The sequence below is a fragment of the Bidens hawaiensis genome, unplaced genomic scaffold (assembly GCF_021521415.1).
Source record: "Bidens hawaiensis isolate Kalapana, Puna unplaced genomic scaffold, B.hawaiensis_p1.1 tig00008125_1, whole genome shotgun sequence".
NCBI classification, from domain to species: Eukaryota; Viridiplantae; Streptophyta; class Magnoliopsida; order Asterales; family Asteraceae; genus Bidens; species Bidens hawaiensis.
In genome coordinates, this window is record NW_027491578.1 from 297,952 (window position 1) to 315,726 (window position 17,775).

A 17,775-nucleotide genomic window follows, 5' to 3' on the forward strand; every position below is an offset into this window, starting at 1 on the left:
GGTCACCAAAAGAATCCAAACAGACCTTGCGACAAATTGGGCAAGGTTCATCCGTCGGGAACATAGGGATCATTAACCGGTACTTAAGGATAGCCCGATACTCCAAACCCGACATACGTTGGCCTAATCCTTCAATGGGGATGGCCGTTAGAAAATCCTGAGCCCGAGGAGCCCGAAGGCATTCAAACACCGCCTTTTGGCGAGGGGATAGATCAAACTTCACTTCTAAACTCTTGACGATTCCACTAAATAAGGCACTCGCCACAACATGTTGGGCTTTAGGGGGGGCGGTGTCCTTATTAGAGAACCCGCTAAGATCAAAATCTGGAAGTGAAGTACGTAAACGATCCATCGCACACCCATAATCAGAGTCCAACTCATAAATATCACAACCCCGAAGAATATGGTCTTGCAAACACCACGACTGTGCTCTCGAAGTCACAAAAGCATATGTAGATACATCCTCGGCCGAACAGAGACCCAACCCCCCATAACGGATCGGAAGTGATGCCAACCTCCATTGGAGATCCCCACAGAACGGACCTCCACAAACCACGATGTCCTCAATCGCCCTTCGAAGACCATTGTCAAATATAGAAACAGCTTCCCCCACATACATAGGTTGGCATGTTCTCAAACCGAACAAAAGCTTGGCGACTCCCATACATGAGCGAAGCAAAAGAAGCTCGCATTGAGGATCCCGAAGTCTTGGGAGACAGCTCATCAGTTCCACAGTTCTAGATGCCTTTTTTATAGCCAAACTGCTGATAAACCCCGCATCCTGGCTTACAGCACCACCAAGGAGTTTCACGCCAAGCACCGGCCTTCCAATCCCACAAGGGAACAACCCCTCCTGTGCCTTCACCCCATTGCATGTTGGCCAAAATAACTCTGTTTTCTTAACGTTTAATTCAAGACCCAAACGAGGCCCCTCGGACCTGATAATATCTAATGCTTTGGCTACCTCTCTAGTATCCCCGATAATCGTGCCATCATCCAAGTACCAAGCATGAAAGAGAAGCTTGCACCGATCTCTGATTTGGTGAACAAGTGGGTGCAAATCTAAGGGAAAAAGGAGAGGCCCAAGAGGGTCCCCCTGTTGAACCCCAGTGGTGGATTTAATGAAAGTATCACCCACATATAACCTAGCCGACTGCCCATATAAAAAATCCACCCAAAGAGAAATGGAAGGACATCGACTCCGAACCTCATGTAGAAGGGTCGTCCTATCTACTAAGTTGAAGGCGTTGGAGAAATCAACAGTAAGCATAGCCAATGACCCATCCGAATGAAACTGATTTAGAAACCTGTTCGCGCTATGAAGCACGGCCTCTACTCCACTGGGGACTCCCACCCAAATTGAATGTAATTTAGAAAACTAACTCAATGTAATCTTCTATGTTTTAGGAAATTTCTTTAGGTAGTGAGAAGTATTTATACGATTTTAATAAATCACGAGTTGAGAAAACATAGATAGACGATACGTTACATAAAGTAGCAATAATGCTCCAAATTGATTGCGTAAACTGGCAAGACACACATATAAGATAGATGATCCGCCCGCCAACTTCACTTCCTCCTCACAAATCCAACACACCATTGATCCAACCATCACACCAAGTTAAGTCAAAGACTCAAAGCTAATAACACTAGTATTCTTTCCATTTCCGCTCTCCAAATCCCCACCTTTTCTTATACAAAATTGTTCCATTCCACAATATAATTATCCCTCAACATAAGAATATGTCCATCTGCACTTTGTTCTTTTTGATCGCAAGTGTATTTTTGCAAGATAAATTATAAGATAACAAAAGATCATATGTAAACGATGTAAACGGATAATATTGCTTTTGCTATTTAAATAGTTTTATAATTCTTAAAACGAAAAAAAGGTAAGTCAAATATACAAAGGTCATTAATATATATTTTTAACTATGTGAAATGGTTGGAGTACTTGGCTTTCTTGTTCAACAACTTTATCATCTTCTACCGTACAATTTTCTTCGTTGATGGCTACTAGCAACAACATCCATACCTTGATTTGGACAAACTTCTTCATGGAGTATTTAGTTTTGCTGTTCAATACAATGTCACCTCCCACTTCCACCTATACATACATTGCCTACTCCATTGACATATTCTCTTATCAAACTTGTTCCTCTTTTTACTTACGTTTTTTTTCTTTCTCAATTTAGATGTTTTTATGTTGTATCCCTTCTCTAAATTGTCATTGCATCCTATGTATATTGGCGTAACTTCCATTGTTTTTCAGTTTCATATCTCTTTCTCTTAATTGATGGTCCACGTATGAGAGCCGGCTCAATAACGAGAGAAGATGATGAAACTAGGGATTTTTACAATAAAGTCATAGCCCATGTATAGGCCATTTTGATCACTTTCAATTAGAACATTTCTATGTATGAACACTTACAGATTTTATGATACGAACCGTGTTCGTTGATCAAATGGTTCAAAAAAAATAGATAGAAACCAGAATAAAATTAAAGAAAGATGATTAGATAATTTTCATATTTTCATTCCTAATCATAAAGAAAACACAAGGGCTTATATAGCCTTACAATCCAACAACTAACCACTAATTACCCAATACTCACATATACTAATTTAAAGAAAATAACCATAAAATAAACTAAAAATATGCATGGTGCATGACAACATGGGTTGAGGATAGGTCCACAACATTTTACTAATGGGCTTGTAGCCAAAATTTGTTGATAGGGTTAAAACCAACAAATTATGTTTTTACAATGTGAAATAAAACATCAGAAAAAATGGGCTTGTATCTGGAACCAAGTTTTTTAAATACCGAAAATTGAGTTTTTCAAATACCCGATTTATACCCGTAAAATATATGAAAAATTCCTAAAAAAGCGCAGCCCATTAAAAAATCAATCTATACCTAGAAAAACCCGAAGATAAGTTTTTTTAATACCCAATTCTATACGCGATTTGAACTCGATGTATAGAGTATGGTTTTTAAAAAAAATACCCAAACCCGAATCTGACATGATTGTTGTCAATACCTGATCATACCAGAACCTGGTTCCATATTTAAAACCGGGTATTACAAAAACCCAATTTGTTCAAATAGCCCAATAAGCAAGAATTATACACATAAAAAGGCCCAATTTATAAACCTCAGTAAGAACTTAAAACCCTTGTACACCGTCCTACAACAACCGCCAACTCTTTCTTCTCGCTACCGTTGTTTCCGCCATGGCTGCCGCCGATGAATACACGGACACCATGAGCTTAAAGGTAGCTGAGATTATGAAGGAAGTCCAGCTCCATTACTCATCTGCAACCACTAAAACCGTTGATGACGTCATCTCATCTATCAAACAATGCATCAATAAGATACCTGAAGATACAAAGGTCCTTAAACCCTAATTCTTCATTTTTGAAAAAATTAATAATAAATTAAGTACAGGAAATTAAATTTAATTTTAATATTTGTGAAATTGGTAGGTTACTGCTGACCTGGCACCGAAATTTATTAGAGATATTGGTGCAGACAAAGTTGAGTTCAAGTTTAAGCGGCCGAAGTCGATTCAAATTGGCGGAAGTTATTCGATTCAGTGTGTTGTGAAACCGGATGTCAATGTTGATCTTTACGTCCGTATGCCGAAGGTAATTTTATATCTTTCTGTGCTGAATTGATTCAATAGGTTCATAAAGATAATATTTGTATTGAATTTACTCAATTTATTGTAGAGATGTGGGCCAAGTTTTTTCAGGTAGATATATGATAGAAGTAATAAATTATTTGATATCCTAAGACTGATTTAGATAAAAATGATTAATTAGTATTGTTAAGGCAACCAAACAATTACTGTAATTGGGAAAATGAAATGGATAAGTGCTAGGGGTGTGCATGAAACCGAAAAATCCAAATCGATATAGCCGAACCGAAACAAAAACAGACGGTTTGGTTTAACTTTTTTGTAGAAACCAAAAATTCGGTTCGGTTTTGCGTGTAACTAAAATCCAAGTGAACAGGAATTATAGGTTTTTTATTTTAGTTTTTAAGTAATTTATAATATAACCCAAATATTTTAGTCTAAATGTATAATAAACAGTTAATTTTTCACTAACAAAATTTAGGCTCTAATTAATTAATTTTGGCTAACCTTTTTTTTTTCCAGCCACAAATTTTCAAAACGAAATGGCAAAACTGAAACCGAACTGGACCCAAACCAAAATCCAAAAAAAGCGAAACCAAACGTTTTTGAAATGGCAGAAACTGACATTTCAGTATTTCGTTTGGTTTCAGCCCAAAACTGAACCGAACTGACCCATGCACACCCTAATAAATGCACAAAAAATAGGATTAAATGTTGATATTTTATATAAGCAGCATGTTTGTAAGGTTGTTTTTCATTTTTATATATTCTTGTTTCACATTCTATGGTATTTGTGTTTGCAGGAGTGCTTCCATGAGAAAGACTTCTTGAATCATAGATACCATGGCAAAAGATGCCTGTATCTCTGTATTATTAAGAAGTATCTGGAATCTTCTTCGGTAGCTGAAAAAATAGAATGGTCTTTCTTTCAAAATGAGGCCCGAAAACCTATTCTTGTTGTCCATCCTGGTCAGTAACTTGAGTTATTAATATATTTTTGTAGCTTTACAGCAAGTTTAATTTCAATACATTTTATTTGAAAAAATATTTTCTGCATACTGTAGTTGTGAAGTCAGCTGGACTTCCAGGAATTTTTGTAAGGTTAATTCCAACAGCAGAATCCCGTTTTAATGTCCAAAAGTTGAACATAGAGCGCAACAATCTTCAAACTTTGAGTGAAGGTAGCACTTATTATTATTATTTGAATAAATCTTATATCATTTGCATTTGAGATTATACTCACCTGATGAATTTATGTGCTCTTAAGGTGTTTCTAAAGCGACCCCTTTGTACAACAACAGTTTATTAGAGGACATGTTTATGGAACAAGGTGCAGAGTTTGTTAAAACAACTTTTATAGGATGGAAGGCATTACAAGAAGCTTTAATTTTGCTTAAAGTATGATAATATTCAACTAAATTTTGACTGTTAATACACATTTCCATGATAATGTGAAATAAGGTTAGGTTTTGTTTTAATAATTTAGGTATGGGCTCGACAAAGAAGTTCTTTACACACTTATGACTCTATAAACGGGTACCTTATATCAGTCATAATGGCATACCTTGCCTCAGAATCTGGTAAAGCTCACCTTAACAAGTCAATGACAGTAATGCAGATCTTCCGTATCACACTGGACTTTATTGGTATGTGTGTTTCCTTGTAACTGTTGTGTTAATATTTGTACAAATTATAATTGCTAAAATATCGTTTTATGGGTTTTGTAGCCTCTTCAAAGTTGTGGGGCAACGGGATTTTCTTTAAGCCTCAGGGAGAAAGTGATATGTCTAAGGAGGTATGTGATTGACACTGCTCTTATTTTCTTGATGTTTGTTATTGTTATCTAGTTTGTAATAAAATTAGTATGACACCCTGCGTGTTGAGGCGGCTCAAACCTACCTAACAAACACTTGAGTGGTAAACAAAAAGCCATAAAAAATCATATTTCCAATAGTTCTTTGTAAGTACTGAAACCATAAATGACCCGTAATCAAATCCGAAACATTAAACCTACTCAAAACAAAATCTGATGCAAAACTGAGTCCAAAACGTTGACCCATTAAGTGCTGCTGAATCTGGTTTTGATTTTCAACAGTCAAGACAGCCACAATTCCTAAAAAGCTTCATATTGTTTCTAAGCACAACCTAACTTCCAGGTAGTTGGGTCATACATAACATAAAAGCCGCGTGCACACATCACATTGTTTTCAATCATGATTGACTCATTGACTGCGTCAATGTAACTGTGTGATGCTACTTCACTCTTGTAATATTCCTGTATTTGCTTGTTTGACCCGAAACAATATGCTTACTTACTTTGACCCGCAATCAAATTAGGCCTGCAATCTGTAGATCCCCCTTTTCAAATTGTTTTTAATAACTCGAAACAATTTGCAGCAAATCAAAAATATTATTTCCGGACTTGCCCTTGATATCAAATCTTGAATTTTGTTTGCCAGGCCTCGGCTTTTTACCAAAAATAAAAAAATAATTCTTGAATTTCCGAATCTGCCCCGTGTACCTGTAATAACAGCATCAATTACATCAGGATTTAACATTAATTGCTCTCCGTATAAGAATTTGCCATTTTTGACCCGTTAACAAACTGACTCGTTTGCCTAAGGTAGGATCAGATCTCATATACGAGAACCAGAAAAAATAGCTTTATTGAACTAAACTTATCTAACAATATAGAACAGTAAAATTGTGGTACTTTGCCCTAAAACACTAAACTTTTCTTCTTTAAGTTTGTGCCTTGCTATACACCTATTTTACAAATGGGGTTTGATTATAACTCCTGTTCCTAGAATTTTACCCCTTTTCTTTTCATCAACCAATGTATTTGTTTTTATAACGTACACCAAATCAGAGCACACTTATGTCAGGTAAATACCACTTCAGATTACATCAACTAATGTATATGTTTTCATAAAGTAGACCAAGCCATAGCACACTTGTATTGGGTAGATAACATTTCGTAAAAAAATGATCATTCAACAAAAAATTAAACCAACAACAGAGAAATTTCATCAAACAGGTTGTGAACACAAAAAAAGTTCAAAAAAAAGAAGAAGCAAACCTATTAGTCTATTACAGACAAGCCACCTAATGCAAACTATAATGATAGACAACCAACATACAATTGCATGCAAGAAAAAATAAACATGGAGGCATTTCATCGAGCAGGTTGTGAGCACAAGGAAAATTAAGCAAATCAAAGCTACTGTAAACAACCAAATAAGATTCATGGGGCAAGAATGATGAACAGCTTGTAACCATAACATGAAGCGTAAGGAAAACTCTAAGCTAATCAACAGTAATTAAAAAACATAAACATTCCAGTTAAGGATGACAACCTCAGAGCAACATAACAACGACAAGCCTTTTCATAATCTGGACCAGCAATATCATTATAAGACCAAATTAGTGCTGAGTCAAAAAGCAAGACATTTTAACCTAAATGACGTCTGTCCAATCAATGGCCCAAAGATAACAAGGAAAACTAAAACCTAAAACCAAAAGAAAGGGGCAGTATCGAACCTGCAACCCACATGCCAGCATGTGAAGGCGACAAATGTTTTAACCTACCCTGCAACACAAACAACATAAAGTACAACACTTCAATGCAGCCAAAGTTGCTAAGTGTTATATATGAAAAGTTACTAATTGTTATATATAATCTCGCTTAAAATTTGACTTTTTTGCAGGAAAGAAAGAAATATGTAGAGTATTATCCAGCGGTTATATGTGATTTATCAGCTCATTACAATATAGCATATCGAATGACAAGAGGTGGTTTAAATGAGGTATCTATTGTGCTTTGCAAAACAGTTTTTTTCCCTATTTTTACTTTAATTTTTTACCTTTTTTAATTTTAGCTTCAAGCAGAGGCTGCTTTGGCACTTAGTTGTTTTAATAAATGTCAAGAGGGAGGCTTTGTTGAGCTATTTATGACGAAGGTTGACTTTCCTGCTAAATTTGACTATTGTATGAGGTAATTAAATTATCAATTTATCATCAACATAGCTTACTTATTTGGAAGATTGTGTTGACCTTTTGTTTATATGTTATTTAGATTGAACTTGAAGGGGAAGACTGAAGTTTCTGCGCAAGGGTTTTGCTTGGATAATGAATGTTGGAGACTTTACGAGGACAGGGTACTTTCTTTGCTTGAAGAAGGCTTAGGAGAGAGAGCAAAGCTTGTACGTGTGACATGGCAGAATACAACATCAACAAGCTGTATTAATGAAGTATGTGATTTTATGCGTGTGAATATAATCATATACGGCATGTTTTCATATGCATTCCAAGTTCAAACTATTGACTAAACATGACATTTTAGGGTTTGTCGGTTCTTGACAAAGAGCCATTAACAGTTGGAGTTTCTGTCAGCTTGCCAGAAGCATATGATCAGTACACGAGGGGTCCCTGGTATGCTAACAAAGAAGAGGCAAGTGTTTTTTATTTATATTAATCTTATAAACTATTGATTGACGCTAATTGTCTTATTATTTGTTAACAGGCTTTGAAGTTTCGGAAGTTTTGGGGAGATGTGTCTGAGTTGTACCAGTTTAAAAGCGGGACCCGGGAATGTGTTTGTAAGTAATGTGCTTTCAATTGTTGTTACTTTTTAGGCTGGTTTGTTTCCTGTAACCAATAATTGATTATTTTATAATTTTGATAGTCTGGGATTGCAAGCCTGAGAAGAGATATCTTATTATAAAAAGGGTCACTGAGTATGTGCTTAAGCGACATCTCTCCTTGGCAGAAGATAAGATTACACACGCGGTCGATCAACTTGATTTTTCATTAGCTTGTGATGGTGGAGGTATTTATAAGAATTTACATACTATATGTGAATTTCTTGGATTTAAAGTAGTTGAAATTCATTACGTGATACAGATCTGGCTTCTGATGGAAGTTTGCTTGAAAGTTTTGGTACACTATCCAAACGTTTACGTCTTCTCAGTGATGTTCCTTTGAGAGTCTCCAGTGTGCAGCCTCTAGACTCAGGTTTAATACTATTTTGAGTAGTTTTATATTTTTGTCATCTTGCCACCTGTATACACCATGCAATACAATTTATATGTATGATCATCAATAAGCTGCTTTTATACCTTATGTACTATTTATATGAACATTTACAGCTTTCCGCCACACATCTGTTTTTCCTCCTCGATCACATCCATTGGCTAGCGGAACCAAATCTGGAAATAGAATCAGCTCAACCTGTATACCATCGATGGAAGTTATGATTCAGGCATGCTAGCTGTTAAAACCTTTTGAAATCATCAATTATGATTATTTGCAGCATTTTATAGACTAATTTTTTTTATAATGCAGTTGGAAGGTTCAGGGAACTGGCCAATGGATGATGCAGCAATTGAGAAAACTAAAACTGCTTTCTTGCTAAGAATTGGTGAATGGTGAGTTGATACATTTTACATACTGTGTTGGTTTGTATTGGGAGTAAGAATAACGTTTCTGATCGTGCTGCAATTGTAATTGATAGCCTTCAGAAGGATTATGGAATGAAATATTGTCCTTCAGAGGAAGGTGTTGATGTTTTCTTGTCTGGATTCGTGTTCCGTCTCAAAATTTTGCATGAAAGGGGCCTTGACTTGTTAAATGGACAAGGTAAAGAATAATTTTTTTTTTATCATTATTTGAATTTATCATCTTTGATACATATTTTTGGGGTAATTTCATATATAACCTTACAAATCTTGAAAATATCATATATACCCATGCAAAACTAAAAATATCATATATACCCAATTCATTAGAAACAATTTAAAAAATCATCATATTACCCTGGTTCGGTTAGATGTGACAAAAGGTTTACAATGCAAATCATTCGATGCGATAAACCTTCGAAGGGTTTGCAATTTTTTAGAAGTGATGAGAGAAGATTTGGTTGTCATCAAAGATGAGAAACGTTGATCAAAGTTAAAATAAAAACATAGGGTTTAAACACATTATGTAATGGATAGGGGTAGAATGGTCCATTCATTAAAAAAATTGGCATATTTGAAAGTTAAAATTTTAGAAAAATGACTATAAAGTGGTCATTTATTAAATTGTTATTAATGAATGTGGGTATTTATGATACCTTAAATGTTTTGTAAGGGCATATATGATATTTTAAGTTTTGTTTGGGTATATATGATATTTCTAATGTTTGTAATGGTATATATATGAAATAATCCTAATTTTTCAATATTAAATGACACTGATTTTTTTTTCTAATGCAGCTGAAAGTTATCAAGTAAAAAGGGTTTCACCAACAGACAAATATCTATTCCTGAGATGTCAGCATTCTAGCATGATTAATGGTCTTTCTGGTCGCCATCCGTTATACGGACCAGTCGTGCAGTGAGCACCTTTTTTGAATTATAAAATTCAATCCTAGTTTTTATCTTACCTCCAAAGACAAGTGACTAAAAGTGAATAATATCCTGTTTTGTTTTGCTTTTTGTTTTAAGGTTGGCAAAACGATGGGTTGCTGCACACTTATTTTCAGCTTTTATAATGGAGGAAGTGATTGAGCTTGTGGTTGCATACATCTTTCAAAAAGCCTTGCCCTTTTCAGCTCCTTGTTCACGAATTTCAGGCTTTCTAAGGTTTCTTGTCTTTTAAGTTTTATTTTATTTTATATGTTTAGTGTTTGTCTTCACTTAGAAAATATATTCTGGTAAACAGGTTTCTGAGAGTACTAGCTGAACACGACTGGATGTTTACACCTATGATTGTTGATATAAACGGGGACATGACATCAGATGATGAAAAAGAGATTAATGTAAGTGATCCCCTAAGTGCCAAACAACTTTCTTATTAATTGCGGGAGAATAAATTAAAATTATTTCAATGTACAGGATAAGTTTTCTTTAAGTAGAAAAGCTTATGAAGAAGGGACGGGAAGTATAATATCTTCAATGTACATAGCTACAGCTTATGATAAGGGATCTGAAACGTGGACCAGTTCAAGCCCAAACATAACCGTGAGTATATCCCTTCATCGAATGTTGCTGCATACTCGCATATGATTTAGTTTTAAGAATATCGTCAACTTTTCTCATGTTAGGAGCTCAAAAGGTTGTCTGCCTATGCTAAAAGCAGCTCAAACTTGCTGACTAGACTCATTATGCAAGGTCAACAAGATTCTTACGTGTGGGAGGTGAGTTTGACTGATTTAATTAACCTTTTAATTGTTTTTTGCAAAAGTTGAATTACTTGTTAACGCTGTTAAACATACTGTGTGATCCACAGTGCATATTTCGGACTCCATTGAACAATTATGATGCAGTCATTCTTCTTCATAGAGACAAACTGTCTCATCCTGAACGTCTTCTCTTTCCATCTGAACTTAATCAAGGTGTAATAAATTTTGTAAAACAAGTCATTGATGTAGGTTATGCATAATAATATTTACTTTAATAGTTTGTAAAAGCAAAAATGAACCCAGATAGAGACAATTAGTTCTAATTAGAACACATGTACTATGCAGGGAAGCTTGTGGCACAAGGAAATGCAAGCAAGAGTTTTCAGTCTTATATGTTGACTAAGGGTAGCACAAAGGATCTTCAAGATCAGTTATATATCAACTTTGATCCATTGAAGTGTTATGTCAAAGATTTAGAGGCAAGTTAAAACATTTCTTGCATAATACTTGATCCGTAGTAATAACTAATCGCTTCATCGTCTGTTGTTATTGCAGAGTGCTTTTCCCGACACGTTCAAGTTATGGTATGATTCTTTAGGTGGTGATTCCATTGGCCTTACATGGGAAAAGGAGAACTTGAAGGTATTAAATAATTTAACCTATTTTCATTATGTTAACTCTGGTTTTGAAGTTCTAGTAATTAATTTTGTTATCGGTTTTTGTGAAGTGTGAAATGATTTTTTTTCCTATATCTGTAGAAGAGGAAACGAGAAGGAGAAGATGAGCACGGTGTGAAGAGAAATGTGACGGATACGCTGAAAGATATTGGTAAAGCTGGAAAAGGTTTTGTGAAGAGTATATATTTGCTTAAAGCGCCAAAGTGAGCAGATATACCATACCACCATCATAACGAATGTTGTACCAGCTTTTAACTTAACTAGAATACCCCCAGTTTTGAGATGCCCGAAGGGGAGGATTATGGACATGTATATTATTTTCTTGTTTTCGGTCTATTTTTAAGAAAATTACTTGGTCCTAGGAGCATGAAGATTATATTCAAGTTTGTGGATCACACAAAAACTGTATTTCTTTTCTTATTATAACCGTTAATTTAGCTTTATTATTATTATTATTTATTTATTTTTTATTTTTCTGTGTGTAACAAATTACATTGAATGCAAACATGCTGTGAAGAAAAGTATATTTGTAATGTAAAGGACATGTATTGTTGTAGAAGGTTTTAATTTTTTTTATCTTGTAAGCAAAATGTAAAGTCTTTGTAAGCTATTATATGACACGTTGAGAGTTTGATATCACAACTTTCAAAATTGTAACCTTTTGTTTTTTTAGTGTACTAAATATCAAACATTAAAAGAGAAAGGGACGGAAGAGGAGAGAGACTTTTGTGAGGTTTTATGGTCATTAGTTAAAATAATGGATAAATATCTATAAAGTAGCGTTTGTTATGCAGTAATGACAGGTGGAATGGAATGATTTATTATGTGAGAATGAAATAAGAGGTGTTTGGTTGCACAATGGAATGAAATCATCCATTACACATGGAATCCCATTCCATCAAAACCATTCCTTCCCACCCGCCTCTTTTTATTCATTCCATTACTCTTTCAACCTACTTTCTCAACAACACCATCATCTAACAACCACCGACACCACCACTACCATAGCCACCACCATCATCTGACCACCACCGCCACCTTCACCACCACCGTCGCCGCCATCACCACCTGACCGCCACTGTCGCCATCACCACCTCCACCACCACCTTACCACCAAAGCTACCACCGCCACCATCGTCGCCATAACCACGGCAACCATTGTCACCGTCGCCACCCGACCATAACCGCCACCACCACTATCACTGCCTGGCCACCACCATTGTCATCACCACCCTACCACTGCCATTACTACTAATGCTACCATCGCTTGACCACCACCACCACAACCACCACCCTCGTGGCTTGACCCCCACCATCACCACCGTCGCCACCGCCGCCACCACCACCACCATTTTCATCTCCAGAGCTACCACTACCGTCACCATTTTAGTTTTTTTTTTTTTTTTTTTTTTGTAAAAATATATATATTTTGGGATAGGAATATTTTTATTATTTCTATTTCATTCCTAAAAAATTTTCCGGATACCAAACAAAAAAAATTAATTATTCATTTCATTCTCATATGTTAACCAAACAAGACAAAGGAATGGTAATGATCTATTTCATTCTTTTGTCCATTCCATTCCTTCTCCCATTCCATTCCCCCTTTATTCCATTCATTTCAACCAAACATACCCTAAGTTGTAGATCTTAGAATTAATCATATGGCAATTGGCCTTCAGTAATATACACTTGTTTGTTATAGACATCTTTCATAGCCCAATGTGTCGCCTTTGGTTGTCTGATAGCCCGCTCGTTCGTTCCGCTTATGATAAGGGTTATTGGTTTTGTTATTTCATATTTTTATGGAGTCACTAGGAGAGCGACCATAGCTCTAATATGTTCGATATGCAAACACTTCTATGCATGTACACGTCTGTAATGAGATCCAAACGAGCCAGTAAACCCACATGTTCAGACACAAAACAACTATCATCAAACATTTAATATGCAACATTAACCCGAGTTCTAATTTTCCTTTTCTTGTCTTGTATTATATGTTTACTTTAGATAAATGAACCTAAAATCAGAATTCATAAACATATATTAGTTAAAATAAAAATCTGGTTTGAAACCTGACTCAGGTTAAGGCTTGGATCTTTGTGATCTCAACATCGAAACTTGACTCAAGGAAGTTTTTCCATAGTGGTTGGTTTCCTCTTTGATGGTGTTCTTGAGAAAGTCAAACCTGAAGCGTCAAAATCAATATGTACGGTTGACATCCGTCTGATAAAGACTCACCCACGTAGGTACTGCTGAGTGAATCCAAACGCTATCAAAAATAAAATTTTAAAAAAAGTCAAAATAATAAAAAATAAAATAGAATTATTATACATTTATTTGCAAAAATCAATTTCTTTGCTCACTCGAAACTGTTCATGTGATTTTAGTTCTTCATAAACTCTTACAAACCTAAAATAATCAAACCCTTTACACCATCGATTTGAAAGTATTGTAATCAGATCCGAAAACCCATTTCTTGGATCCATGGGTCTCCTCAGCATCATTCGGAAGATCAAACGAAAAGAAAAAGAAATGCGTATTCTCATGGTGTATGTTTTCATTTCCCCCAATTATATTATACAATATAATATACATATATCTATATGTGTGTGTGAGTGTGTTGGTGATATTGAATTGTTAAACCAACAGGGGACTGGACAACTCAGGGAAAACAACAATAGTATTAAAAATCAATGGTGAAGATACGAGTGTTATTAGCCCTACACTTGGTTTTAATATCAAAACCATGACTTACGATAAGTACGTATACGCCCGGTATACTTTATTATTCGATTTGATGATGTTATGTGTTTTTTAGTGTTAAGTGAAAATTGTTGAATTGTAGGTATACACTGAACATATGGGATGTAGGGGGTCAAAAGACAATACGATCGTACTGGAGAAACTACTTTGAGCAGACGGATGGATTGGTGTGGGTTGTTGACAGTTCAGATCTTAGACGGCTTGATGACTGTAAATTTGAGCTTGATAATCTATTGAAAGAAGAGGTAAATTTAACTTTCACTTTCACTTTGTATATGAATTCGAATGTTTTAAGTTTGAGCATTTTTTTATAATGGGTAATGCTGCTCATATCATGTGTCATTTTTTGTTACTCGAATTTTATTTTTATCTGTACAATGTACGTCACCGTAGAAAGTTAACCGTGTTGGCAAAATGGGGAGAAAAGAAAAGAAAGTGAGGGCCTTTATAGAGTAAATGTTTTCCTTTCATTGGTTAAGTGAACTAACATGGTCGTTTTACTCGTATACATCATATACTTATTGTTATGGATTTAGCAGTCGTTTGAAAGGTTTAGGGGGCTTAACTGTAGAATAGTCGTAGTGTGAGGGATTTCATAGTTAGATTTGTGATTGTTAACTAACCTCGTTAGTTGGTTGAGATATGAGAAAACGATATTGAATTGCGACCTAGTTCTTTTTTTCTAACTTTTTCTTTGCTAACACGCGCTCTCTCATTATATCTAATTTCACTGAAGCTAACCTCTGCATAAATGGTCAATTTTTAACAAGAGGGAGATGAGTCGAAGTATAGAACGACTTGAGGGAATATAGTGGAAATGCGGAATATTGTTACTTGATCTATCTGTATATCAGTTTTGACGGTAATGCTTAGTCTTGGCAAAACAGGCGGGGTGACGGGTCAGAACAAGCCGTTTAGTAAGAAAATGACCAAAATTGTCATTATATAATCACAAATCTTTACAAAAGATATTAAACTTCTAAAAGTTGTTTGCAAAACCCATATAATCAAAATTGTAATATCAAAATTCAAGAATTACTTTCATATTTTTTGAAAGTGTTTCTAAAGGAAATAGCATATACAACCGCAAACTTAGATTAGTATTAGTCTGTAGTGTATAGAATCCTATCTCACACTCCCTCTAAATCTAACTTGCATTTTAGCTTTAGTCAGCCTTGATTTCGAGAGCAATAATTACTGCTCTGTGTGTGTGTGCGTGTTACCAGATCAAGTAGATCTGATTATTTCTATTTATGTTAGCGAATGAAGCCACTGGTGCCTTATCAAATTAGAGCGTTTTCTTCTATTGGATTATAACCGCATAAATGTAATATCTAAATTTTTACGTTCATTATCAGAGCATGCTCTTGATGATCTTTGAAACCTCAAAGCAAGCACAAGATGAACATGCTGCTCGACTGTCAAATTAATATAGTCAGCCATTTATGAAACTACCGTTAATTCAGATCAGTCATATCCTATGATGGTAGTACACACAAAAACATTAGGAACTATATGTATACTGTTAGTAACATCTCAGTAAAGACCCATTTGACCCAGATGTTAAGATCGGGGCCTGCTTTGCCAGGTCTAGACTAACGCTTAATGTGGTGGACTCAAAGTCAAACCAATCTTATTACTTTCCGAAGCAGGGGATATATTGTTCTTGCAGCCCTTGAACTTGTCTATTGCAGGGTCCTATTTTAGTATTATATTATTTAGCAAAAACTTTATGCGTGTCTAACAACGTAGTGGAATATTGAAACTTGATGTCTCCTTTAAACTCATTCTTGATGTTAATGCAGAGGCTGTCAGGAGCTTCACTACTGGTTTTTGCTAATAAACAGGATATACAAGGCGCTCTTTCACCAGATGAAATAGCTAAAGTAAGTTTGTTGTTACTCTAAAGGCACACTTTCGGGTTTTATATACTTGAGGTGACAATAGACAATATGGGTTGGTCAGGTGTGTTGGGTAACGGTTCAAAGCGTGTTCGGGTTGAAACAAGTCATTTTTAACTCCCGGTTGACCCACAACCACTTTTTGTTTTTTTACAATTTTTATTATAATTATTTCCTTAATTATGATTACAAATACCATATTAAATTAAACTATTTAGGTCGTAATATGCATTAAAGATTTAAGTAACTTTCAATGGTTCTTTTTAGCTAAATTTTTGGATTTGGCTAATCTGAGACGCAACACAACCCAAATCGACCCATTTGTAAGTAATGGGTCGAAATTGAGACCAAACAGTCTCAGATCACACAAGGTGTGTGGGGACCAATGTTCATGTTTAATGCATGATTTGAGTAACAGCTGAAAGTGTAGACACTTTACAATATCTTGTAAATTTGTTTAGCTCCTAATTAATTTACTTAATGCTCGATGATTTTAAGGTATTGAATTTGGATGCCATGGATAAAACTCGACATTGGAGGATTGTAGGCTGCAGTGCGTACACGGGAGAGGGGTTGCTGGAGGGATTTGATTGGTTGGTTCAAGATATTGCTTCGCGTATTTATGTTCTTGATTAGTTGGAAAAAATTTCTGTTATGCACCCATTGCAAGAATTCACCATCTTGTACAACTTTTATATCTAGATTGTGTGATGCAATCTGAAATAGTATTGCATGGGCTCAACTTGATAGGCAATTTGTGTATTATTTGGATTTTTGGTCATTAGTCATTAGAGTCACGTTCGCGGTCATATTTGTGAGTTTCATGATGAAGGTATTAATGTCAAAATCTTTTAAACAGGTATATTTGATATAACTTTTGTTGAGTAGATATTATATTATATTATTAATTTATAGTAATAGTAACTTTTATTTACACTAAAACATCAAGTTTGAAGTCATACTTGGTTTACTATACAGCACAATTATATCTTTAGTGATGCACAAATTCCTGCCAAAGATAGTAAAACAATGTGCAGCGTAAATGTTGTTTTGAGAACTACAGTGGCCAACCTTGTTGATTTGGTTTGCGTACCATGAGTTGATGTGTCTGCGGCTCTTTGATTCATATGAATGAACCGGATCTGTTTTTCTTGAGCTCTGGATAGACCTTTCACATAAGAAAACCGCTATATGGATTGCTTAAGTTAGTGCAGAGTATCAAACCAAATGTCTCAGTAAATAAGTACATAATGGGGAGAGTGATGAAGGAGAGTCAAGAGTGGAAGACATGAATGTTACTATAAAGTGGGAAGTAAAAACCACGAAATGAGTAGAAAGGAGAGTAATTAGTTTAGCTTTCTCATTCTTTTTGAAGAGTTTCTTAATGTTGAAGGATTGCTTATTCTAATATTCGTAATGGGTGAAGGCTTGTTTGAATGTCTTCTCTAAGACGAAGGCTCGAAGTAAGAGAAAATGAGCCAAGGTGGACCTACTAGGTATAACGGGTCCGACTAAATTTGATTCATATCTTGACTCCCATTATCACTATGCTCCGTCAAGCATTGAATTTTTTGCTCCTTTTCTTTTGACATGGTCACTTTTTAGCATGTCTGTGTTTGACTTTT

The 17,775-nt window shown here is 35.3% G+C and overlaps 2 protein-coding genes across 2 annotated transcripts; both read left to right on the forward strand.

The window, feature by feature from the left end:
• Nucleotides 1–3,213: 3,213 nt before the first annotated feature.
• On the forward strand, nucleotides 3,214–11,781 carry LOC143637137 (uncharacterized). The gene is made up of 26 exons (XM_077104585.1): nucleotides 3,214–3,396; nucleotides 3,490–3,651; nucleotides 4,448–4,613; nucleotides 4,709–4,825; nucleotides 4,912–5,042; nucleotides 5,131–5,290; nucleotides 5,372–5,439; nucleotides 7,352–7,450; nucleotides 7,523–7,638; nucleotides 7,720–7,894; nucleotides 7,987–8,094; nucleotides 8,167–8,242; nucleotides 8,329–8,472; nucleotides 8,547–8,657; nucleotides 8,792–8,904; nucleotides 8,988–9,070; nucleotides 9,157–9,281; nucleotides 9,899–10,019; nucleotides 10,130–10,267; nucleotides 10,347–10,443; nucleotides 10,520–10,645; nucleotides 10,729–10,821; nucleotides 10,914–11,019; nucleotides 11,152–11,285; nucleotides 11,362–11,448; nucleotides 11,565–11,781. The coding sequence occupies exons 1-26, from the start codon at nucleotides 3,238–3,240 to the stop codon at nucleotides 11,688–11,690; spliced, it is 3,141 nt and encodes a 1,046-aa protein (XP_076960700.1). The 5' UTR covers nucleotides 3,214–3,237; the 3' UTR covers nucleotides 11,691–11,781.
• Nucleotides 11,782–13,858: 2,077 nt separating this feature from the next.
• On the forward strand, nucleotides 13,859–16,981 carry LOC143637102 (ADP-ribosylation factor-like protein 2). The gene is made up of 5 exons (XM_077104553.1): nucleotides 13,859–14,035; nucleotides 14,136–14,246; nucleotides 14,332–14,494; nucleotides 16,055–16,135; nucleotides 16,649–16,981. The coding sequence occupies exons 1-5, from the start codon at nucleotides 13,971–13,973 to the stop codon at nucleotides 16,784–16,786; spliced, it is 558 nt and encodes a 185-aa protein (XP_076960668.1). The 5' UTR covers nucleotides 13,859–13,970; the 3' UTR covers nucleotides 16,787–16,981.
• Nucleotides 16,982–17,775: the final 794 nt, after the last annotated feature.